This window comes from Passer montanus, unplaced genomic scaffold (genome assembly GCF_014805655.1).
Source record: "Passer montanus isolate IOZ18808 unplaced genomic scaffold, ASM1480565v1 scaffold5, whole genome shotgun sequence".
Classification (NCBI taxonomy): domain Eukaryota; kingdom Metazoa; phylum Chordata; class Aves; order Passeriformes; family Passeridae; genus Passer; species Passer montanus.
Window position 1 is genome coordinate 9509675 of NW_024369929.1, and position 26627 is coordinate 9536301.

A 26627-nucleotide genomic window follows, 5' to 3' on the forward strand; every position below is an offset into this window, starting at 1 on the left:
CCAAACCAAAACTGACAACAAGAATTATTCATGTCCCCAAGAGCAAACTCCTACACTGCAAGATAAATAGAAATAGTTCAGTCTTCTGCAATAGTGTCAGTAGGGTTAGATAAGTTTTATATAAGGGTCAGATAAGATTAGGGGTCAAGAAGAAAAGATGAATAACTAAAAGTCACCCTATAGTCAATATAATATTTTGTTACAGCTACAATATGTAGCAAAGTCCATAGAGACACAACACAGTTTTGATACATCTATGGGAGAAATTATATCATTTTAACAGAGCTCCTTTAAGTGAAATATCTGTTTTGATCCCCTCTTGTGGAAACACATTTTCATGTTCCAGGATGAAACACTTGTTGCTTTTAGCTTTTTATATTTCTAGTTCTGCAGTGAGAGTTGATTGACAAACAGCAAATGCCATACTTTACCTCCTCACCCTGCAACCAGAAGGTTGGGGTTAAAAGTGAGAGGGGAAAATGGGAAAAGAATAAATGAGAGCACAAGAAATTTGGTAGTATCAGAGGTCTGTACATACAATTGCTGAATGACACATTGAGGCAAGTCAGCTTAATTATAAATTATATGTGGTAAATTTCAGGATAAAAGCATTTTAGAAACTAAATCCCATATTGGTATGTTGCATTATCCTGAAGTGACCCCGGGCAGCCAAATGTTCTTGCAGTCTGTCCTTGGCTCCTTTTTGCATTATACAGGTTCCTAAGCCAAATTTGCAAAGTTAAACATCTGAGCTGTAAATAAAGATCCCTAAAGCCTACTGTGCTTTCCTTGTTCTAAGAGTCCCTTCACAGTATGGCCTCAATTCAACTAAGTACTTAATATGTACTTAAATCCCACTTAAATCAATGGGATTTAAACATTTGCTTAAATGCTTTGCTAAATCATGGCCTATTAAACTGTCTGTGTTGGAGATCAAACTGCAATTTATATTGCTGTGATTTCTTCTTCTGGTGTTAAACATGAGACCCCAAACTGCATTTCACTGTAGTCCTGCTTGACTGAAGCTGAAATGTTTAATGGCAATGTGTGCAAGACCTGTATTCCTCATGTGCAAGAAACAGGTTTTATTTATTTTGGTCATCAGCTGTTGTCAACTTATGTTCCTGATAAAATGAAGTCAGATAAGCTCTGTTAAGAGGCTGAATGTTTCTCACACACCATCATTTTGAAGATGAATAGCACAACATTTTTCTTTTTCAGTAATGAGTGCAACTCCTGGTTAAACCTGGGAACACACAGTTATTTGTTCAGAATGTAGATACATGAAAATATTTGAAGAAGAAGGGGGAAGATTTTTATTCTTTTGCTGATTTGTTGGCAATCTCTTCCTGGGTTTTTTTGCAAATGCAACTAGGGTTGACAAGAAAAACAGCCTTTTGTAGCTGAGGAGGCAGCAGGAAAAGGAGTTGCCAAAAGAGCCGTCAAGACTCTCCAAGTAATTTGATGTGTGGAGAAAATATGTCAAGATTATTGCAACTGCACATAGTATAAGTTTTTTTAGAAGGAAGTCAGATGCTCCACTATGCCTGGGATGCCCACAGAGATTACTCTGGCCTTATCACTGCTTTTTTGGAAAAGAGTGAAGATGAATGGTGGGAAAGTGAGGACACTTCTTGACTTCTCCTCTTCTCTGCTTGTAGTGGAAATCAGCCAAAAATCCAGCTCATATGCCAAGAAAGCCCAAATGAAGAGATGAGCGGAAAATACCAGATGCTTAAATTTGTCTTGGATTTTCTCAAAACTGCTAAGACTAGTTTTCTCCTTAATTAGCCAAATAAGGGATGGAGTGCCTTTCTTTTTCATGTACAGATTTTTCTTGGATCCTGTGGGTTAACCACCTCCAGGGCACTGCTGTCCCTGCCAGAGGAGGAGACAGATGTGGCTTTCTTGGGCAACATGAAGAGGAGATAAGTGTGCAGAGGACATCCCATCCTCCTCACCCACTGCTGCCCTGCCAGGATTCCCCCAAGACTGAAATTTCTGAGATTGCTGTTGTCTGCAAGCCAGTTTACATTTCTGTCCTGAGAAGGAATTGCTCTCAAGGCATGATTTTTTTTCCAACTAGACAAGATTTATTTTCAGTCCAAGAGTTTTCTTTTGTTCAGTGCTTAGTTTGTTGTGTCATTTATAATGACTACAGTAATATCTGGAAAAAGAGATAACTCGAAAAGCCTGCAGCACTTGATTATTCTGCTCAGAATATCTGATACAGCCCTTTCAGACAGCAGATGTAAGTGGTATGAATGCATACAATTTCATAGTAATCTTAATATTCCAGTTATTTCCATAATTTTATACAATATACAGATATATTAATATTAATGTCACGCTTGGAAAAATGAAATACATGCAGGATAGTTTCTGGTTTAAAACAAATGGATATAAAAGTAATGTTTATATTCATAATATATTTTAATAATTATTTACTACTAATTTTTAAAATCAATTTGTGTCATCATTTGGAAAAAAACCCATACTTTAGAATGTAAAATATTAAAAAAATTTAGGGTTCATCGCTGATTAAAAATGCTTGTTATTTTATGTATATATACATATATATATGTATGTATGTGTATGTGTGTGTGTGTGTATATATACACATATACACACACACATATATATATATATATATATTAATAAAATTGTTTTTCAGCAGGTTTTTTAAAACTCTGCAGTCAACCACTACAGAACTTCAGTGAAAGGGAGAAAACAGTAATTTTTTGAGCAGGGTAACTCACTCTTTTCTTATCCATCATGTGCTTTTACAATATCTTTATATCTGTGTGTTTATTGATAAATCTTTCTTTTGCAGCTTCCTTTGTTCCCAAGTTTGGATAAAAAATTATAACTACTTTCAAAAATCTTAGAATGTTGCAGTGCACTTTGTTTCACCTCAAAGGCTGATTTATGAATTGCACATGAAAGTGTTCCATGTTTTCATGTTAGTTTTTTAAGATTTAAAGTTTCCACAAATATTTACAACTACCCACTCTTTTCTCACAACTAAGAAGTGTAGATATAAAAATCCACCCCCACTGATTTTCAAACTCCTTATCACATATTGAATTAAATTAGAAGGGAAAATGGAAAAGAGATTAAATTGCAATTATATTACTTTCTTCAAATGATCATAATTTGATTTAATTTCAAATAAAATATTAATAAGTGCTAACTTTTCTTGGTGGGAAATGCCATTAATGGAACAGTTTCCCAGGGAAACAGAAGCAAAGTGATTAACTGTCCTTTCTGCTTCAGTAATGAGATCTTTCTAAAATAAACAGTTTTTCCTGGTTTAGCATTTGTCTCATGTATTTATGCCCAGTTTGAGAGCCTCAACCTACACATGGCATGTTCTGGACCCTGTTTGAGGGTCTCTTAACTCTCTGCCTTAATTGTCACACTTTTTAGAGGTTGTAACTTGCAAGCAAGCTACAAGAGAATCCCTTTTAGAGTCTATAATTAGTAATAGGGTGGAAATTATATACATGTCTAATTTCAATTACATAATGACAGAAAGTTTTCTAGAAAAATAAATGTGAAAGATGTCCATATGCAAGCTCCCATGAAAAGATTCAGTGGTTCAAAAGTAGATAATTTTAATGTACTCTCATGGTTGGTTTTCAGTTACAAAAATTGAACTCCAGAAATGTCCCCCTGGCAAAATGAGGCTTTTTCAATGTTGAAATTAATCAATAAACTCTCCAATAAGAGCCAAGCCTCAAATCCACAAGCATGAAACAACAGCTAGTAATGGCCACGTGAATTGATTTCAGAAGGTTAAATGTCACATTCAGGGCTAAGAACAAAGTCTTTGTGGCCTTATCCAAAGGGGATATCTGTGTGACTCACATACTTTGCATACACTGTAATAATGAAAATTAAGGGACTGGGTTTAGATGAGGCCATGAAGGTTTATTCATGGTCAAAATTTAGACCAGAGCTTTTTTTTTCCTGATAAAGAAGGTCCATGGAAGTCTGGCACTGAATAATTTTGTTCCCTCTTGGGGCAGAAAAAAAAAGGATGCAAAACCCCTAAATGTACTAAATATATGTGTAATGGTAGATTTTTTTTTTTTAATTGGTTAATGGTTGGGCACATTTAAAGGATAAAATAGGTTGTTGGCTTCTGTGCTGAGGTTGTGGCTCAGGCTGGCATCAATTGTTTGTTTAATCTTTAGAAGAATCAGTCTGAGAAATGGGTTCATGGTAAAAATGGGGATGTAAATCTGTAAGTAATCATGCCTAAAGCTGGGCTGGGTAGGAATAGGGAGGCTTTGGTTTACTGCTTAGCCAAAGTTCGCTCCCATATTGGAATAATTAATGGATTTGAACAAGTGTAGCAATTCTGAACAGCAGAGAAACCTGACAACGAGCCAGGGTTCAACCAAGAGAGGGATAGAGATGGATTTTGGAGAAATCATATGCAGTTTTTCTCTGTGGGACTTTCCAAACTAAGGCTGTTATTAGATATAGGCTAAAAAAGGGATTCTGGGTTGTTTGACATTTAATACCTGTTGCAGAAGAGGTTTCCAGGCTAAAATCAGCACTGTGTCCTTCAGACCTCAGAAAATTACAATTCTCATAAGGACATGTAGAAGTCCCTGGACTAAAGTGTTTGTGTTACCCATGGTAAAACTGTTTCAGACAGATGAGGCAGACCTTGGATTTCAGCGCTTCCCACTCAGAGGGAGTGGCAGTCCTTGGCTGAGGTTGCTGTTTAGGTGCTGAGGATCTTGTCAGGACAAAGTTTCCAGGGCTAGGTGACCACCTAAGCTTTTCCTGCTCAAGCTTGTGTTTAGAATTATGCATATGTTCCTTGGCTGAATTGGAGCTGAAGACCCAGAGCTGGTGTCAAGCTAGGAAGTGGCATGGCCAGGTACCAAAAAATCCAAAATGGAAAGGAATGGGTGGTGTAGTGAACAGGCACTGTGAGCAGTGGATGACAGTGAAGCGTGGGAGAGATGGAAGGTTTGGCAATCAGTGTAATTAACACAAAGAGCCTAATTGCAGAAAACAGAGATGCAGAAGCTTCAAAAGAACTTCCCAAAAAAAGATTGATTTCAAAAAGCAGAAAGAAATAATAATCTGATGCTGATTATTTGAATTGTGTTGGACATATAACCAAAAAATGAGCAGAACAAAATGCCAAACAGGAAAGAGAAAAAGCAATCTAAAAACCAGGCAAATTATTAAATTATGTTTTTTAAAAAATGACTTTTAATGATGTTTTGACAAATGTCTCAAGGATTTGCATTTTTGAAAGAGGAATTTCTAGCTACATGCATTTGAGTGCTTTGAGCCCTGTAGCTGAGGGCTCTGCGTGCTCACTGCGATGCCACAGCCTCTGCAGCCATCTCGTGGGGACACTGTGCCTGGTCACCCAGGAGAGCCAGGCTGGGACACTGAGCTGGGCAGCAGCACAGCCTGCCTGGGACAGGCTCATCTCCAGACTTTGCTTCCCTGTCACAATGAATTTTTTCTGAGGCACAGTAGGCAGAGTCCTACAGCACATGCCAGCGAGTAGTGACTGCACATACTGGTAGGTGATTTCTCACTTATATTCAGATCGTGGGCATTTTCCCCCTCCCTCATCATCATAGACTTACTACAGGAGTGAGCATGCAGAGCCTGGGGCACTGGCTGCAAAGGAGGAAAGGTGCCTTTGATGCTGAAGCTCCATCTCTGGTGTCCTGGCAGAGTGCACAACTCCTCAAAGGAGCCTTGGAAGGGTTGGCTGTGTCTGACAGCAGCACCAATAGGCTGCAAGGCTGAACAATCTATTTCTGTTTCCTCCTCCAGTCGACTCAGATGCATTCTGTTATTCTGTTCCCTCTGATTATACCCTTTCTGATCCCATCCTGCCAACTCAACCAGCCAAATTCAACTTGGGGACGGTATTTCCTTTTTCATAACTGTTTGACTGTCTTCCTCTCTATGTCTTCTTGGCAGTTTTTTGCTTGGCAAATCAGCTGCTCATTTCACTGGAAATAGCAATTGTTTTCCTGAGGGTTCTGTTTATTCAGCTTACAGAAAGGCAGAGACCAAGCAAGCTGATTTGTCCTGACAGGATGAAGTGATGGAGGTACAGGCCATTCACTTCATGGATTCTTCTCTAAGGACTATTAATGCCTTTTGACTATTCTTATCCCACTGCCAGCAGCCAGCCTTTTGCCCCAGAAGTGCTGATAAATATTCCAGGAGAAACTTCCCTTTCTGCTTCCAGTGATTCACCAGCAGCTTGGGACACAAAGGTATCACAGGCTGTTCACCCAGCCAGGTAGAAATGTGTTCACCACACTGAATACAATTTCTTTGAATCCTTAGGGGAAGTTCCTGCAGATCCCTAGCAAGCTGGCCCACCACCACCATTCCCAGGTGAGCTGACCATGTTTAACCATCCAGTTGACAACAGGAGGATTCCAGTCCTCAGCTTTGGGTCTTAACGACCCTGTTTCCTTGGGCTGGTGGGCAGAGTGGAAATGATTTCTTGGTGACAAGTGGCTGTGTTCTAAATGTATGGGAGGTCATGGCAAAAGGCTTTGTGAAGAGCTGAGTAGCTGCAGAAGCTGTAGCCTTTGTTGCCTTCTGAATTCTCTGGCTTCAGTCCCCCGTGGAAATTTTTCTCTCAGCTGTGCTTCAGTTGAAGCACAGAATATTATTTAAAAAAAAAAACCAAACCAAAACTACTTTTCTTGCAGTTTGATCAGGGAATTGCAGTTTATTGTAGCGCTCATTTAAATGTTCGGAGACTATTATCCCCCACAGATGCATAAAAAATATTAAACAGCAAAACCACCTGTGCTTGTGTAAAAAGCACCATAAATTGATTAAGCAGTTGTCAACCATATCTGAGATGTGGGATGAGATATGAGAGTGAAATACAAGTGTAATTTCCAGAGGTGTAGTGATTATTTATGTGGCTACCTGGGTTCTCAAAAATGTTTGTAACTAAAAGAAAATCTTCAGGTCAAGTTGTACTTTGCAGACACTTCCCCTAATCAGGGGACAAATGTTTTAGGCTTTGCTTTCATGCCTTGATTTTTCTTTCCACTACAGAATTTCCTGCAAGGTGCTGCACTGGCCACAGGGAGGATGTGACCTTCAGGAATGGGTTCTTGAGAATTTTCACCTTCTAAAAATTGAGATTTATGATCTAGTGACTTGAACCTTTCCCTTTCAGGTATTCTTGGTGTCTAACTGATCTGCAGAAAACCACATCAATATTAAATGTTCCAGGAAATCAGTGTATGTCATCTCAAATGACAGAATCTTGTTTAGCTACGTTCATCTCACATTCCAGTTGTTTTGTTTCTGAGCATGTCTGTGGAATGACTCTGTTGGCTTTTTTTCCTCAAAGAAGTACAGGTTCCCAATCTCATTGATTTGGATTCTTCATTATAGGTTATGTTACAAATTTTAAATCAGGTTACAAGAAAATCAGATTAGTTCCTTGTGTTTAAACAGAACACTTAAATGTCTGGACTTGGTACTTAAAAAATGATGTTTTACAGAATTTGTCTGGTTTGGGTGTGCAGGAGGAGCAGAGCACTCAGTATTGAATGCACCACCCCTTAATTTTCTTTCAAGGAGACTTTTCACAATAAGTAAACAGTGGATTATACTAATAGTCTGAGAAAGTAATTTTCAGAAGTATGCTCTGGCAGTTGAAATATCAGTGCTGTTTCAACTGTTTCATTTACATTCTTCAAAAAGGACCATGAATGTGACAAATTACACGTTCTGCACTCCAAGCTTGTTTTATGTTCTGGCACTTCCAATATATTGATTTTCTTATTCATCATTACCAGAAGAAAGAGATTAGTTTTGTGAAAATTAGACAATGGAGTCACATTTCTGGGAAACATTACTCATTAGATTCAGATGCCTCCCTTTAGATCAAAACCATCTAATTACTTATGAGAACTTCACCTTTCAGCAGAAGATGTTATTTCTCTAAATGGGAGCATAAATATCCTTTCTTTTTATTGTTTTGTTGATAAATGTTAATAACAATATTTCTTTTTCTAGTCACCTGTGGATATTAAGCAATTAATGTGGCACTGAATATGCTATATGGAAGAAGTAGTGCTTAAAAAGTTCACTGAAGAATTAAGCAAAAAGGTTAAAGTAAAAAACATTCCATTCTTAATGCTTCTGATATTAGAAAGTAAAGGAAAAAATCCCAACCCTAAGTGAAAAACTGGTGTAGTTTATATATCTCAGAGAGGAAGAAGGATAATAAAAGTATTTTGCATAATATATAGGTGGGTTTTTTTCCTAATTAGTTGCGCACACCTTATTAACAAATGAAAAGAATGGCCTTTGGTTTTTAAACTCTGATACGGACTTCGAGTGGGGATTTAACTGTTTCTAGCCTTTTACATAACTTTCCTGTGACTTTAGTGCTCTTGGGTTCATCTATGGCCATCCAGTGCTCTGCAATTAAACCAGATACGTGTGACTGTATCTGGAGAATTGAACTGAAGGGGGTTTTTCCGGCTGAAAACACCTTCTTTTGGATGTTTTGCTTCCTTCCCAAGAGTTAATCCGAATTTTCTTTCCCAAAGGGACCCCTCAGCTGAGAGCAGCGGTGTCGGAGGGAGCAGCTTGGCCACACGGTGGAGCGGTCGGATCTCTGCAGGGAGAAATCCGAAGGCTGCCTGGTGCCAGCATCCTCCAGCACGCAGGGATGCTGCAAGTCCTCCGAGTTCTCCTGGGAGCCGCAATTTTACGGTGATTTATGTTCATTCCTGCAAAAAGGGTGGGAATGGCTTTTGCCCCCGCCCAGGGCTGGAAGCAGCATCTAATGGTGAAATTAATTACCAGGGCGTTTCATTCAGGGCAGCAATTCCAGTTTGCCTTCAGCATCAGGACTGCACTCTCATCCTCCTGTCACATGCAGGTGAAGGGGTTCTCATCCCACTGATCACCCTGGATGCATCAAATTCTCCACACAAATACATTTATGGTACAGACAGGGGCAAGGTGCTGTCCTCACCCTGCTCCCCCTACACAGCTCATGATGTGCTTTGCCTTCCTCCAGGCTCATCTGGGGCAATGCTTGGCTGGGACCACACAGGAGGGAAAGGCTAAGGACCAGCAGCAGATCAGGAACATTGCTTAATAAAATGCTAATACATTCTTATTAGCATGGAAGCCCTCCCAGAGTGGATATTAAGACAAAGAGCTTTTGGCATTTGTGCAGAGTTAAGGGAACATCTGTGTTTGTGATGGCAGGAGATTCATTGTGTGACAATAGAAATGGAGTCTCGATGGAAAATCCTTTTATTCATAAAAAGTAAGACTTCTTATAAGAACTTTCACTCGTGTTCTTTTTGTATTTTTTTCCCAGATGTCACCATTTTCATAACTTTTTCTTTCCTATTGATAGACATGTTATCTATTCAAAAACAGTACACATCCTGAAAGGACTAATTAAACCATAAACCAATATTTTCAGTAGTTCTGTTTTCTTGTTCGCATTTATGTGCTTTGAAATACAATACAAAGCTAAAGGTCTGCACAGGCTGAATTAAATAGCTTCCTACCTTGGTGCTGGTTTAGTTTAGTCCTTTAAGCTTTTAAACCAGTTACCCAATTAAACAAATCAGTATTAGTTACAGCTAAGATGATTTACAAGTTGCAAAGAGATCGCATTCATTTAATTAAGCCTAAAAAAATTATTTCTTTTGATATATTTTCTGCATTTAGGTGTCAGCTTTTTAAATTGTGAAGAACTGCACATCTTAAAACCTTGAGAAGAATATCATGGTGTTTAAAAGTGTGAAAATTAAATACTGTAATGAGAACTTAATGATTATACCATGAGCAGGAAATACAAGAAAGGGGAGTGAAAAAAAAAAGAAATCAGACTTAGTTTGTTGTGTAATAATAATAAAAAGCTAAATATTAATGATAGGTTGTGAGTCATAATTTTCTTATTAAGATTTAAACTGTTTTGCTTGAGCTGAGCCTTAGAGGCTGCTTATATGCATCTCCATAACACATCTCAGATCTTAGATGGGTTAATTTAGCAAAGCCCATGCTGGCTATAAAAGAGCTTTCTCAAAACATTCCACCTACAGAGGAAATAAAATGTACCGTGAGACCAGTGAACACAAAGATAAAGTTACAAAAACCAGCATGTGTTTAATGTGTGCTGGCAGGAAGGAGATCATTACCACAGTAACTAAGAAAGTCTCTTCACTATTTTGTGATTTGAGGCTTTTCTTGTAACTTTTGGCCTCAAACACCTGATGTCCATAAGCTCAGTGATAATTAATTCAGCAGCAGATAAAGGTATTTGCATGGTGAGATCCTGGGAAGAAAGGACTATTTGAAATATACGTATCAAGATTTTGTTAGTGTTTACCTAATGTTTGTAAACTGCATTTTGTATTGGGTTTTTGATGCTTTTGCACTGAGGGTAGCACCCATAAAAGCCCCCCAAATGCAAGCAACAAAAAAGTCCAAGATCTTCACTTTAAAAAATGGGTTAAGAAAGGATCCTCCCTTGAAGATGTGAGTGTTCCACGTGGTCTCCTAGGACCTGGGCTAGGAGCTGTTAATGCAAAGGCTGTGGGGCTGACTTGCCATCCACTGAAGGCAGGGGAAAAAATATGATTTTATTCATCACTGCAGTGTTCCCACTGTTCAGCTGAATCCCATCCGTTCAGAACACTCAGAAGTTCCATAGCTGTGTCTTTTCCTTTTGAGACTGAAAAGCCATTATGAGAAAACTTGTTATGTTGAAAAACCGAGGGTGCTAATGGATTATTAAGTGTCTGGCTTAACCTTACTAGAGATGTTTTCATTGGGATAACTCAATTTAATATAGTATAATAGAATTTTCTAGTATATGTGAAAGTCCAAATGGTGATGTGTAAAAGCAGAGATGAAAAGTCCCTTTGAGAAATCTGTTTGAAAGCTGATTATTTGAAGTTGCTGTAACCTTATAACTGCTTATCCTAGTGATGAGATAATGATATAATTTAGAAGTGGGAGGCTTAGTGATATATGTTTCATTTAGATTCCTCCTAATAGGTGACATTTGTTGAAAGCTGACTCTTGAACTGTGCTGCATGCCTTTGCGATCTATCTGCCTTGGAGCTGTTGGAGAATGTAATTGCATTTTGCTTCATTTCCTGTATAATTTATATGAAAATCCCTCAGTGGTAGGAAAGTACAAAGCCCAGATAATGAGTACGTGACGATGTATAAGATTTAGGATGGTGGTTTAGGCTGCAGCTTGAGCTGTCCATGACTCAGGCACTTTCAAGGTCATCTGATATTCAGTAAGCTCAGGCAGCACAGTGCTTCTGAGACTGTATGAAATTAACAACATTTTGCCTACTTCTAATAAACATCAGTCTGAATATCATTATTTTTAGCTGCAGGGGTGTGTCTTTGTGGTAGGGTAAGAAGAAATGACCAATTTTATTTCATTGAGTTATTGCAGTATTTATAGCACACTGTCTCTGTGTGAAGAATATTTTAACTCATTTTCTGCAAGGATGTAATATTTTGAAGTCTCCAAAGCTTTTCTGTTACACTTCCAGAGTTTCTCCTTCATAGTTTCTTGACCTATTTCTAGATCTATTTTTTTAACTAATGTGTTAGGTGCTGAATTCAGGGGATCATGTACCCACAGTCTGGTACCCCCAGCTTTCCCAAGTATGGTGTTGATGCAATATCCTGGAGAGCAAGAGGAATAAGCTCATCCCTTTGCAGATGTAGTAATTTGAGGAGCTGCATTTGTGGTCTTTTCTTGGACAAATGATGATTACTGTTCCTTAATGAGTTAAGTATTGTGTACCTAAATGACCTCATAGGTTGTAATAGAATTACTAACATTTCTTATGCAGTGAATTAAGCTCATCTGAATTTCCTTGCCCATTTTTAATGAAAATCTCCTTTGTGAAGATCTTAGTCAATAAATGTAGGTGAACTAAACTTACTATTCCAATACCAAACCCTCTAAAATTAGAGTGGGATTTTAGCCTGGGAAATTGAATGGATGTTACAAACCCAAGGAAACCAGAAATAGATTTTTATGGATGTCTGCTCCAGATACATCCCACCTCTTCCAGGCTTTTGACTAGCAAGGTTGTCCCAAATATCATCACTCTAGGAAGTCCTGGCTATTCAGTTACTTTCTGCCATTGTCAGTTCCAGGAATTCTTCCTCTCCTTCCAAAATGAGAAATTTCTTTTTTTTTTTTTTTAATTTTTTTAATTGATTTATTAAATGGTCTAAAATTATCTTCATTTTCACTGACTCCTAGGTCTGGCTTGTAACGACTCACGTAAGTCTGGAAAATAATTTGGTTACAGTGCTTTCAAAAAGGTCTCTGGTGAAATGCACACGTCTGTGGGATGCACGTCAGACTGCTGGGTAGGCAGAGCTGCACAAAATACTGATTTCCTCAGAGCAGAAGAAGCTGCAGCTTATGTATTATTCTTGAAAAATCAGTTTTCTGATGATGTTTAATTAACTTTTTGCCACCTGAAAGTAGAGAGGGACAAGTCCCAGGGACAGTGAGCCAGGCAGGGCAGGGCTGGAAGCCAGGGCATCTGCTGAACTGGCTGTAAAAGCTTTAATGCCTGTTCTGCCCCTCCATGGGTGTTTGGCTTGGCATGGAGCTGTTTCTGTTTTTCTTCAGCTCCTCTTCTTCCCTTGGTTTTCTTCCTTAGCCTCTGTCAGCACTGGTCTCTAAAACACTCCTGAAAATTTCTTGATTTCAATATATCTTCTTTTGAGTTGTACTGTCACAGAAATGTATATTTGAATAGTCATGAAACTCATCCAAGAATAAAAATAGTCATCTCATGATGCTCATCAGTTAACTGCACAGGAGGAGCTTTTTAAATGGAATTTTTTATGTGGGATGTGAATTCACAAAGAAAATTGAACTACAATGGGAGCATTCCCCTTGATCCAAATGTGATAAATGTCAGCAAGAGTTATGAACATGCTGAAATTGAAGAGCAGAACCTACTGTATGAAATTAGACTGTCCAAACAATCTTAGGGGGAGAGAATGATTTACCAGCAGATCAATTTTGTTCTCAGTAAGTGAAAACGATGGCTTTGGCACTGTTACCCTGGAAATCCCATAACTGCTCTTAAGTCCAGCTGCATATCTGTGTTACCTCTGGGGACTAAACAGGTGAACTGAGGTTGCAATTTGAGAATTAAATGTCTGTCTTTAAAGTCTAATTGAGCTGTCTTTTGATCTTTGATCTTTCAGCTCTGCAAGTAAAGGTCCTCTAGCTATGAGGAGCTTCAATGTTTTCACACAAACCTGGATGCTCTTCAGCATTACCTGTCACTGGGGTCTGTGAATGTTTTCAGCACTACTGATAATTACTTCACTTAAAAATACACAAGTTGTCTTGATCAGTGTTCCCAAATACTACCCCCCTCCCCCCTTGCCCTTGTTTTCTGTACTTAAGGATGTGGAGGGATAATATTATCTTTTTCTTACAAAGATGACTGGAAAACTTGTTCCTTTCTTAATTTTTTACCTTGAAATTGAGATCAGCAATGTTCTGAATCTCCCAAGCAGGGAGATTTTGAAAAAGTCCTGAGTTGAACTGCAGTGCTAGAATGATGGGTAAAATTTAAACTCTACCTCTATAGGAACAGAGCATAATGGAAGGAATAAAGCCCACTTTCCTTGAATTGTCAGTAAGCAGAGCTCACCAGCCCAGCTCTTTCCTGGGTAAGTGTTTGGAAATGCAAAATGATCCTATGGATCAAATGTGAGTCTTCCTATTACACACAGAGCTGAAAGTTTTGCAGTAAAAGGCTAATGTCCTGTTTTACATCCTGTTAATAGCAATTGAAATCAAATCTATAACCCCTGTAGTATTCACTCAGACTAAAACAAACCCAAGTAGGTTTCTGGCTTCAATAGAGCAGATTGAAATGGGCAGCTGGGTGTTCTGGTTGCTGAACTGCTGGCTGAGTTGAAAAGCAAAACCAAAACCCTCTTTGTGATTTGAGTTAACACTTGAATTCTTTAGAGGCTGCTGCAGGAATCATGGACAACAGAGGGTATTGCCAACTTCAGAGCTAAGCCCTTGAAGCCTGCTTTCCATTTTCCCTGCATCCTTCTCTCAGATGGGCTCAGAATTCATTAGTCTTTTGCTGCTCATTGTGCTTTTAGTGTTTGGTAGTAACTTCTCATGATGTATGTGCCTCAAGCACTGGCACTATTAGAGCTGTATAAATGTCAGCTTTAAATTGTCCCTTTGTTTTTTTTAGACTCTCAGCTTTCTTCTAACAAAGTGGAACAAAATTTGTCTGCCTTGTTGACACATTAGCATACACTAGCCAATTAAATCCATGTAAATCAGTCATGTTAGTGTTTTAATGGGATTGGTAGTGCTGTAACATCATGACATTAAAGAATACTGTTTTATTGGTGAAATAGAATAATCTCTAGGAATGATAGATGATGTTAGATTTTAATCTCTCCAGTATGATTCCTTCAGATGAAAAGTAAACATCTAAAATCTCAAGGAAAACTATGAGGCAGGAATGGTAGTACAGAGGGAGAGATATCTGTGTTTCTCTCCTGCACATTTTGGAGATCTAGCTTATGTCTGGGGAATTCAGGCCATTACTGTGTCAAAACCTGCTTTTGGGGCATTTGGGTGAGTGTTTATCTGCAACATGAGATTATTGTTGATGCACATAGCTGGAATAAGCAGGGAGCTGACGGACTGTGGTAGAGTGGCCTGGGCAGAGGGACACTTATCCTCATGAGCTAAGGCAGCAGAACCTGCCCCCAGTGCTGTGCCACTGAGTGAGATTCAAAGGAAAATAACTACAGCCAAGCAAAGACATTTGAACTAACATATTCCTGCTTTTAAATTAGATAACTGAAAATCTATCTTGTGGCATGTCAAAAAAGGTGGTGATGTGGGTGTGTTTGCAGTTCTCTGAGCATCAAAGCTCTAAAGGGCGTTCCTGGCATCCAGAATAGCTCTTTTGTTTTTCCAGCTAGGAAGAGGTGATAAGACTTAGTCGAGATGTGCTTCTGGGCTGATATCTATTCTTTTTGGCTGTTTGCTTTCACTTGATGAATGGCCTGACAGAGAGAGGGTAGTGGGATGTTTTCTTTGTCATATGAACTGGAAGCCAAGTAGGAAAGCCATGCAGAGGTTTGTGGATTTAGGAGTGGTACAGAAAGACTGAGATGTCAAAGCTCTAACAGCCTTCATTTTACAGACTTAAAATTAAAAAAAAATACAGTACAGAAAAAAAGTAAATTAAGTAATTTTTTCTGTGATCCATCTATGGTAAGCTGGAGTCCAGAGTCTTTAGTCTCTACTGGGGCTAAAGGAGGTGGGTGCAAGAGATGCTCAGCATGAAGCTGGGACTAGCGAGTTCAGTTCACAGAAAAAGCCCCACATAGTAAGTGGGTTTTAGCAGGCTTTAATAGTCATCCATATGACACATTCTGTGGTGCAGAATACAGCTGAACTCTGAATAGGGGCATTTCTTTACTATTCTGATTTTTGCTAATGGAACTCCCAGATTTCTAGGGAGGCTTCACCCAGCAAGAAAACTCTTCATTGCGAGATACATTTTGGAAATTCAGACTTATATTTATCTGTTCCTTACTTGTCATCTCAGAAATTCAGTGAATTACCCCAAATGGACTTATTCTTTCAGTACTGTAACAAAAAATAAGGCTTGTGACCACTTAGCCCTTCAGTTATTTAACTGAATAAGTCTAGGACAATAGACAGTAAAAAAGTAAAACTTTTCACCAAGTGGCAATATTTTGGATTAATTCAGGATGGAGAGAAAAAGCAGCCTGTGCTATTGTCTACAGGAAATTTAGAAGCAAGAACTAAATGTTCTTTTTGTGAGACGCTGCAAAGGAAAGTTAACTACAACAGACCATTGATTTATGCAATCAAAATTGTTGCTGCACTGTGTGCAGAGCTATTAAGGAGAGAAAATACCAAGTTAGGAACAAGTAAAAACTCTCTTCAAACTCTCCCTTTCAGTCCCACTTTCTGAGCATCAAATTATGGCTGCAGGAACCACTAATATTTAGTAATTTTGGTCTGTTTTGCTGTGTTTTAATAATGACACCAGAATATCTGTAATTTCTCTGATGGAGAACAACACTAAAAATTCACTTCCCTGGCCCCAGCAGAACCTGGAGCAGTTTATTCTATCCTGGCAACCAAGCCCAGCATCACAGAGGTGCTGACCATAGAAAGGGTGTCAGGGTACTCCTCACTACTAAACTGGAAGCCCAGTGGGACAGTGACATTGCATGTTTCTCTGTTGCTAAAGACCAAAACACCATCTTGCTTTTCCTGAGCAAGGTCCTTGTGTCCAGCACAAGAAGCAGAATCATCAACAGCACCCACAGGGTGTTTGTTGGCAGCACCACCCAAAGCTGGCCAGTGCGGTGTGCTGGGGGGCACTCAGAGGGATGTTCCTCATCCACAACAAGGGAAACTTGGCTGTGAATTGAGGCTTGCAGCTTTGAACTCTTCTTCCCACCTTGATCTGGCCTTCGAGGGGCAGTGGTGGGGCTGCTGTGTGCTGTGGCTTTAAGGCACTGCCAGGCAGCAGCACTTTCTCCAGGCTGGAGCACCAGGCAATGATCCTCTGCTCCACAGGGCTCGCAGCACACGCTCTCTCTGCTTAATAACATTTGGCTGCTGCTGAGACGCCTGCCCAGCGAGCTCCAAGCTGCTGCCAGCCTTGCAGAGTCCCACCTGGCAGCATGGCAGCAGCACAGGGCTCCCCTGCGCCCAGAGCTGCCAAGCCCTGCAAGAAGCAGCGCACGGTGAAGCGGCAAAGCGGCATCTACACCTACCAGGAGCCTCCCCACAGGTAAGGGAGCTGCCCTCTCCTCAGGGACAGTCTGCTTTGTCTAGCACAGCAGTGGGAGCTTGTCTTTTCACTTCTGCACAGACAGTGTGTCAGACTGGGGAAGGTAGGCTGGTTTGAGTTACAGTGTGGTAGCGTGGAAATGAGCATGAGAAAAATCCTTCTCTGTGTTTTAAGATGTATTTCAAACCTCTTTGTTTTTGTCTCTTTTTGGTCAAAGTCACATTTCATACTGAAACATAAACACTGTACATAAAGCAAAGTAACTCCAAAGAGTTCAGGGTAAGAATTCAGCATTCTTTTACAGCATGGTAAGAATTCTCTCATTCTTTTCCTGTGTAATTATAAATTTCCTTTGAATGTCCCCTGTGACTGAAGGGACAGGACTGAAGACTAATGGATTAGTGGTCTGATGAAGTGTGTCCCCCAAATATTATTCCATGTCATGGTTTAGGTTATGATTTATTTCTAAGTGATTAAAAGGCTGCCTTTTCGGGAAAATTGCAGGGAACTTTCCCAGCATGTACACAGCCATACAAGTGGGAAAGTTCCTGGCTGGTGGTTGCTGCAGTACTTCAGATCCCTTTGTGTCATTCAGGGAGAAACAGCCACCACAGGCTTTTAGACCTAAGCCTCTGTAAGAATGAATATTGCTGCTATTTCACAGACCAACAGGGAATTGCAAGAACTATAGCTTAGCAAATGTGGTGACAGCATCAGAAAAGATGATTTCATAACCATCAAAACACAGGAATCTTTTCACAGGGACAAGTAATTCTTGGTATGTGGGGTCCCACACCCCTGTGCCCCTCAGCAGGGAATAGAATTAAATGGTGACCATGACTGAATCACCTGCTCCCCTCATTCTAGAAATAAAACATTTTATCATTATTGAAATAAAAATAATGGCTATGATTAATAAATGGATGTTATCTGCTCTTTCTGGAAATGTTTAGACAGAAGTTTGTTCCAGAAAAATATACAGAGTCTTGCTAGCATGATGTACATGCTGAATGGCTGGAAATGCTCGGGAAGCAAGACTGGGATTCATCAGGAGTGGGGATAATTTATAACTGACCAGCAAGTGGTGGGGAGGGAAAGAGGTATGTCCTGGAGATGGAGAAACCATTCAAGTTATTAATCAACTTTAAAGCAATAAGGTCCTGTGAGTTCCCTTTTTCTTAAAATGCTCTACGAGGTCGGATCCTGTGCAAATCAACGCTTTGCTGGGAATCCCACAGGAATAACTTGTCTCCTTTTTGCTCTCATGGGGCGTGTGCTGGGCTGCCAGCAACTCGGATGACGACGCTGGTGAAGAGAAGGCTGAGAGCCATGACCCAGAGCAGATCTTTCAGAACATCCAGTACCAGAAGGAGATCATGTCCAACATCCGCTGCCGGCCGTGGCCCATGCGGCAGAAGCTGAGGGCGCTCAGGTAAAGGTGCCTGTGCAGAGATTTTCAGGCTCACTCACTGTCACAGCACTTCCAGCCTCGGGAGTGAGCACAGGAATGATTTAGAGCTGCTAGGAAAGTGTTCCATGGGGATGCTCTGGGAAGATCTGAGGGCTGACCAAAGGCAGCAGCCTCTGGGTGAGCAGTCTGTAAGTGAAGTTGTCTCTGGTGCTCCCTTTAGAAAGTCACAGCAGAAAAGAGAGCAAGAAATCATGCTTTGGCTATGAAGTATTAAAAGAGACTGTCAGCTATTCAGTGGTCTCAAGGAAGGCTGTTGGTAATGCTCCATAACATGTTTTTAAGTTAAATTGTTTCACTATGTCCCAAAAAGGAGAAGCAGCCTGCCTTTTTAAGGTAAGTACATGGTATCAGAACAGAAGCTGGTCATGGCTTCAGGTAACATACTGTAAATGCAGTAAATACTGAACACTTGTAAGCTTAAAAAGTATGGTCAGTGTGGTAAAATGTTTCACAGCTTAGGATTTCAATTATTATAATGCCAGATTTCCAATGAAAGAGCATGTGACTAACTCTTCGGGCCATCTGTCTAAACCGTGTCAGGTTTTTCACCTCATGATCTGTGTGATGCTTGGGGGTTTTTTTGCCCTTTTCATCTGGAATTTTCTCTTCAAACCCTGTATGGTGCTCAGATGGCAATGTAGCCATGAGGAATCTCTACCCTACCAAGAGCCCTTGTGTAATCTGGGAAGCAAAGAGAGGTTTTTCTTTCTTAGGCAGAGTCTGTGACTTCGTGCTTTCCTGTTCCTTTTGATCAGGTGGTCCCAATCCACCTTCTGCTGAGGTCAAAGACTGTGTATGACCAGATAAGCATGCACCTCTTTGCATCTCACAAGACCATACCTGCAGAAGAGGTGTCAGTATCCACAGGAGATTGCCAGACTGTAAAGGGGATCTTGCTGTTTTACTCATCTGGGTTCTACCATTTTAAAAGCCAGACTTTGAAACAAATGAGAAATAAATGAGAGGAACAGAAAATTCTCCCTGCCATCAAACTCTTGAATGCCGAGTTCCCTCAGACAAAATTCTGAGTGGTTTTAAAGTATCAGTAAAAAGCTCAATAGGCAGAGAAAAAAGCATTGCCTGGGTTAGGGGCTGATGGTGGGACAGCCCATGGCTGTATTTCAGAGCATTTGAGCCCTTTGGTGGATGCTGTTTGGGCAGAATGAGAGCTGTGAGCAGTGGACCATGCAGAGCTGACCCTCCCCTCTCGCGCAGGCAGGCCAAGGAGATCGTGCTGAAGTACGAGGGGAGGCTCACGAGAACCAGAGGTTACCAGGCTGCTGGGGCAGAGGTATGGCTGCTTGCGCTCAAATCTCTCAAATTTCTTGTTCCCACCAACAGCCATTTGCAGTTCTGATTCAGAGAAGTGTGTGTTGGCTCTGCACTCCTGATACTTCAGCTCGGGAGCGTAGGGAGAGAAAAAAGCAGTTAAAAGCTTATTTTTTTCTTTTCTTCTTTTTTTTTATTGTAATTTTAGTAATTACATTTTTGCAGACTAATTTCATGTGTTGATGGATGAATATCCTTCTGTTAATGCAGTATAAGCTTTCTTCTCAGACAGCCTGCAAATATTGATGCCTGTTAGAAGGGGTGATGTGAAAGGGATAACAACAAACATCATGTAATATCCTCTGAAGAGCTATTTCAGCAAACTGGTGCCACAGTTCAACAGCTTTGTATGAAAAATGTGTCTAGCTTTTAGTTTGGAAGACAATCCTACAATAGCTTATATTAAATTCATCATTAAAAAAGGGGTTTTGCTTGCATTATATTCAGAGAATTTGAATCAAATCTTAGCAAATCTATTTACACCACTGAAAACAGACACTGGCCTGAGTTTCTGGAAATTTGTAATATGCAGGAAATTGTATTTAATAAGCAACCAACAGAAGACTTCTTTAGTGATCTAAGCAGTCAAGAATATTTTTATCATCATAACAAGTTCACTTTTAATTACTAATATATCTTAGTTCAAAAAGGCAGGGTTAGGCCAACAGAACACCATGCATTTTATTCATGTGAATGAGTGAAGAGCTGCACTTGTATCTGGTGCTCTGAGATGCTGGTCCCAGAAGCACTTTCCAACGTAGAAAGAGTAAGTTTTCTTTGTTCTGCCTTTGTATGTGTGACAAATGCAGTGGAAGTAAAAATGCTGTTAAAATGAACACTATTTTTTGCCTTTGATATGAGAGGAACTAGGACGGTAGCTAGAAAGAGAAGTGCTAAATCAGAATGTCAGTAAATCAGAGATTGGGCTCAGTGCTTGCTCATACAATTCTTCCTATACAAACCCAAAAGCTTTTAGCTTAGAGTTCACAGTGAATAAAAGTTTGTGTCTAATCTAATTGCCTTTGTTGTATTTGTATTTGCTTGAAGACATTCAGCACAGGGATGTAATTCAGCAGTTAATTAGTGCCACTCATTACATGTAGGGGGTCTGTATTCTTTTATCCTAGCACAAATTAGGGGTATAGCCTTTACATTAGGGCTAAATTCAGCAACAGCAACAGAATTCAGCCTTTTTTTGGTATGGAGTTTTTTTTGTTCTTGTTGGGGTTTTTTGGTTTTGGGTTTTTATTTTGGTTTTGTTTTTTTTTTTTCAACTGGAAGATATTTTTTCCCCACATATTTTCTTAGAAAATAGCATGGTGACCAAGGAGACAAAAACTGTAGCACAGCAAAACAAGCACTATATCATCAAAATTAAGAACTCAGTGCCTTTTTTTAACTGGAAGAGATTTTTTTTCCCCACATATTTTCTTAGAAAATAGCATGGTGACCAAGGAGACAAAAACTGTAGCACAGCAAAACAAGCACTATATCATCAAAATTAAGAACTCAGTGCTTGAACATGAGTTAAGGACAAAATGCAGCTACTAGGTGTATATGTAGTTACACAAATTTTTCAAATTTGCAAAATAGATAGTGTTCATGATTGGACAGTCCACTCATGGTATTATTTATGAAAATTGAAGTTAAAATACATTTTTACTATCTTGACACTGAAAGCCATTTTCTTTTTTTCAATTTTTACACAAGTTTTTTTTTTTTTAATTTGCAAAATAGATAGTGTTCACGATTGGACAGTCCACTCACGGTATTATTTATGAAAATTGAAGGTAAAATACATTTTTACTATCTTGACACTGAAAGCCATTTTCTTTTTTTCAATTCACTTCTTTTACACTTTCTTTGTAGCTGTTTTTGGGGATTTTTCCCTAGTTAAAGCCAGATACCCATACTGTGGCTTCTAAGAGTGTAAATTATCCATTCAACAACATAGCAGGGAGGAAAAGATTTACACTTTCTTTGTAGCTGTATTTTGGGTTTATTTTCCCCAGTTAAAGCCAGATGCCCATACTCTGGGTTCTAAGAGTGTAAATTATCCATTCAACAACATAGCAGGGAGGAAAAGAGATGATAGCTATCAAATGATAGTTTTAGTAAATTTTGCTTCATTGTGGACACCTTGTTATTCTTTCTAAATCTGTAGTGCAGCTGGCACAAGGTGCTTGAGCCCTTTCTCAGCTCTGTGAACCCTGCACTGAAAGTTGCAATCCCAGCAATTCCCATGCAGTTCTCAGCATCTAAATTTCTTTATTTAAAATACTTCCCATTTATGCAATTAAAAGTCCATATCATCATAAATATTAATTAAGTTTGGCCAAAGAGACTGATTATGTTTTCAGTAATTAAAATTTTATTTACTCCTCTTCAATTTTAGGAAATCAAATTATATGATAGAATATTGACAGTGCTATTAAAAATGCCTAAAATATAGGTGGGATTTTATTATCTAGCTGTACTAAAAATACTTTATAATTCCTGGAATACATTTTTTTTTCCTGTTGATACTTTAAAGTTATAGCTCTAACACTACTCAAAAACTGCTCTCATTTTTGCACAGGTGGATTTTATTTTTTCTCCCCCATGTGTGTGCAGGAAGAGCATCTGACCATGCAAAAATGTAGTCTGAATAAAGACTCTACAAAATATAACCACAGGATTTCTGCAGGTGTTGGCTGCACAACAGAGAGCTGAGAATAAAGTAGTTAAATTTGCTGCTGTTGAATAAAAAAAAGTGTATTTTTTCTCTAAGAGAATTTCCTTTGAGGCATCATGCTCCTAGTAAGACCTTATTCATCAATATTTGTAACAATTATTGTGATAAAATATAAGACATGAGCACAATACTCAGCACTTCATTTTAAAATATTTTTTTCATGTGAAGAAGTGTCATATTTCTCTGCTTTTTTTTCTCAGCTTTGGAAGAAGTTTATTCGACTTGCATACAATTTTGTGGTAATATTTATTCCTTGGGAAATGAGAATAAAGAAAATCGAGAGTAAGTATAAAGATTTCATGGTATTTGTAAAACACTTGCTAAAACACTGAGTCTTATGATGTATTTTTAATGTACTGAATTAAATATTTGGGAGGGAGTTAAATGCATTTTTTCAGCAGTTAATTCTTTATTTAAAACTTAGCTTTTTCATCTTTTCCTGGTGCCTCAGAAACTGCACAGTTCTCATTCATGGTCTTAGTTGAGGGGTAACTGTTGAAAAAATCAATTTTGTCCCTTTGAGATTCTGAAAATGAAAAAAGTCTCTAGTTTGCTGAATGCCCTCCATAAGAGAGGTTTTTCTTTTTGGTCTGTTATTCAATTACTTCATGGATAAATGATACAAGCTTTTATAGACTGTGCAGGTCACATAATGGTTTTTTGTGGTTTAAGGTCATTTTGGGTCTGGAGTTGCCTCTTACTTCATCTTCCTGAGATGGCTGTTTGGGATCAATATTGTCCTCACCATAATGACAGGAGCATTTGTAGTCCTACCAGAGGTAAGAACACACTGTTAGTATTTACAGAGAAGCACTTACTGCTGAACTTTCCTTTCTCAATGGAACAAACACCACACTTTAAGTCATGCATCTGTTTGAAATGTACACTGTAAAATGAATTATTTAAAATAAATTCCCTTATTAAGAGGTTTTTCTCTGCCAAAGGATAACAGATTTTTTCTATTAGCGTTCGAGGTTGTATTTTGTCAACATGGTACTAATGTTTTTAGAGAATATGTTTTTATCTGATTACTAAAATAAAGAACCCATTCTTAAAAGATGTAGTGGGTGTTGAGTACACTTAAGTCCTATTAGTGTAATTTACACTAATGAGAAGTGTAAATGACACTAAGAAAAACAAAAGATCCCTCTCTAGACTCTGGATTATTGTCCATTAGAAAGTATTTCCTACAAGTTCTGAACAGCCACAACTTTGTTTAGTTCTTGCAGATGAATAAGGCAATTTGTTAACTTTGTTAAATTATCCATACATATTATTTTGCCTCACCTACCCTGTGCTTTAATAGTGCTATTGGAAAACATGGGAATACCTGATTTTATTCTCACTGCACAAAATAAAAATTAAATACTTTCAAATAAATAAAAAGTAAACAAGAAAAAAAAAAGGTATTCACATTCACTTTTTAATATTTAAGGAAAAGTAAATTTAATCCTGAATTATCATTTTGAGATCAAACATTTCCCCATTTGAAAGCATGGCTTTTAAAGCTGACACGGTACGTGTTACCCTGAGAGCACCACCCATGTGGGCATCTCTTGATGGGTTCCACTGTGCAGCCCTGGCTCAGATGGGCTTGTGCAGCTCCTGAGACGTCCTCTCCCTTTCCCATCTCCTGAGACCTGCTCCCTTTCCCATCTCCTGAGACCTGCTCTCTTTCCCACCTCCTGAGACCTCCTCTCTCTTTCCCACCTCCTGAGACCTCCTCTCTCTTTCCCATCTCCTGAGACCTCCTCTCCCTTTCCCATCTCCTGAGACCTCCTCTCTTTGCCATCTCCTGAGACCTGCTCCCTTTCCCATCTCCTGAGACCTGCTCCCTCGTGCAGCTCCTGAGACCTCCTCTCTTCCCCATCTCCTGAGATCTCCTTTTTCTTTCCCATCTCCCGAGACCTGCTCTCTTTCCCACCTCCTGAGACCTGCTCTCTTTCCCATCTCCTGAGACCTCGTCTCTCTTTCCCATCTCCTGAGACCTGCTCCCTTTCCCATCTCCTGAGACCTGCTCTCTCTCCCGCAGCTCCTGGCCGGAGCCCCGTTCGGCAGCACGCTCAGCAAGACCATTCCCAAGGAGCACATTGCATCTGCTCAAGACCTGGACACCATCTGGTCCCTAGGGGCAAGACTCAAACCACTCCTTGTTATTTTGCTGTCACTGTTCTGTTGTAGTTGTTGGTTACTGACAGGCTCTGGTCTTTGCAGGGCTACCTCCAGTACTCTGTCCTGTTTTATGGCTATTATGGTCGGGACAGGAAGATTGGCAAAGCTGGATACCGGCTGCCTCTTGCCTACTTCCTTGTTGGAATGGCTGTGTTTGCTTACAGCTTCATCATTCTTCTAAAAAAGTAAGACTGCCCATTTACTGCTGTTCATAAATCTGTGTGCTCAGGCAGTCAGCAATGGTATTTACTCCACTTCCTCTGTATTTATTCTGTGTAGTTCTATTAACATGCTCACCTCTCTAATACCATGGAAGCAGACTGAGTTTAACTCTAGATTGCCCTTTATCTTGCTGTAATTCTCACTCTCTGTTCCATTTCCCAGCCTTTGAAAGAAGGGCAGCACAGACCATCTGTGTGCTTTGTCTTGGTGCAGTTTAAGACCCAACACCCGTGGAAGTCCTTTTCCCTCTTTTCTGCAATAAATATTGCTACGACAGAAATTTATATTTGAAGTGTAATGCTTTCAGCATTATTAATATTCCCATCTATTGAAATACAAATATAAAAGTGCCATCCTAGGTGCAATATGATTTGCATTGCTTTAGTGGGTACGTGGCATCCCATTGGAATGTAAGCTTAATTTCTTTGCTGTGGAGGGGAAGGAGTAGGAGTTACTCAGCAGAGAGAGCAAGACTGCCTGTGCTGACCATAAATCCAGGGATGTGCAGTGCTTGTAGGGGCAAGGTCACTCTATCCTCTCCTGATTTGTTTTCTCTTCCCTTCTGGATACCTATTCATCTGGCACAGTGCAGTCCAGGGATGTTTTCAGTGCTGTCTGTAATAGCTCTCAGTTTTGAGGTCAAACCTTCCCTTTTCATTTATTTTTAATCTACCTGCTGGTTTGTGCCAAGGGTCACTGGTATATTTGACACTGAACTACACATCTGCAATTTCTAGATAGGATCAGCTTTTCTTCTGACTTAGCTCAGTGATCCTTTGCTTAGCTGTGTGCAGCTTCCCTTTAACATTGTCCTTTCAGATGCCCTTTCGTTCATAAGCTATTAATCTTCATTTCATTTCCTATGTTTTGCAATATTCTGCCACCTTGCTCACCTGACATGAGTAGGAGGGGTTTTCTTTCTTTTTTCCAAGGTCTGTAAAATGGCCCTGGGTTTCTATGTGACAGCAATATATATTTTGAGGTTTAAAACAGTACAGCAAACAAACAGATCCTGTGCACAATTACTAGTTATGCCAAACTAGATTTAATTCTTGTAACCATGATCTTAGTGATTATATATTTCAGCTGGATCCTACCCAGAGGTTATAAAACAGAAATAGGTGTAAGCCCACAGTTAGTAAGATTTATTTGTTTTATTTGTCAGTTGTAAAGACTGTAAATATTGAAATGCCCTTCCACAGTGAGTCATTTATCTCTAAATGTAAAGTCAAGTTCATGAGCTGCACCTCACCCTGTTTTATGTTCTTCAGAAAGCTCCCAACAGTGATACTAATTTCTGCAACCTTTGGTAGCTCTAAATGTATAAACCTCTGAAAACCATGAACCAAACCAGTGACTTCCTTCATTACCAACTTCACACACCAGAACCAGTCAAATACCTGTTATTTTTTTACAGAATGGCAAAGAACTCAAGAATGAGTTTAGCAAGTGCCTCTGATGAAAATTACACTTTCTGCTGGAGACTTTTCTGTGCTTGGGACTATTTGATAGGAAACCCTGAGGCTGCAGAGAGCAAAGCTGCAGCCATAGTCAACAGCATCAGGGTGAGCAACTGACCTTTGAATTATTTCAAGTTGATTTACTTGTTAAACTGTAAGCCATTTTTTCCACTCATCCCCTTGCACTTCCTATTGTTTTTTTGTATTTATTTGCATATCTATTTGCCTAGGGGAGGGCTAGTATCACATCTGTGTGGTATTACAGACACAACATAATTGCTGCCATCCTAGCAAGGGCATTGTGTCCTTCCTTGGGAGAGTTTTATTTGATGTGCCTGTATGTGTGACAA

At 39.4% G+C, this 26627-nt stretch overlaps 1 protein-coding gene across 1 annotated transcript in view; it reads left to right on the forward strand.

The window, feature by feature from the left end:
- The window catches only part of TMC3 (transmembrane channel like 3), a 61167-nt gene that overhangs the window by 22600 nt on the left and 11940 nt on the right, over nucleotides 1-26627 (forward strand). Inside the window, exons 6-15 of the mRNA XM_039723579.1 lie at nucleotides 6346-6396; nucleotides 8589-8754; nucleotides 16673-16889; nucleotides 18178-18321; nucleotides 19576-19651; nucleotides 22624-22705; nucleotides 23096-23202; nucleotides 24456-24554; nucleotides 24638-24780; nucleotides 26235-26382. Coding sequence (XP_039579513.1) covers nucleotides 16780-16889; nucleotides 18178-18321; nucleotides 19576-19651; nucleotides 22624-22705; nucleotides 23096-23202; nucleotides 24456-24554; nucleotides 24638-24780; nucleotides 26235-26382 — 909 coding nt within the window. The 5' untranslated portion in view covers nucleotides 6346-6396; nucleotides 8589-8754; nucleotides 16673-16779. The remainder of the gene's footprint in view (nucleotides 1-6345; nucleotides 6397-8588; nucleotides 8755-16672; nucleotides 16890-18177; nucleotides 18322-19575; nucleotides 19652-22623; nucleotides 22706-23095; nucleotides 23203-24455; nucleotides 24555-24637; nucleotides 24781-26234; nucleotides 26383-26627) is intronic.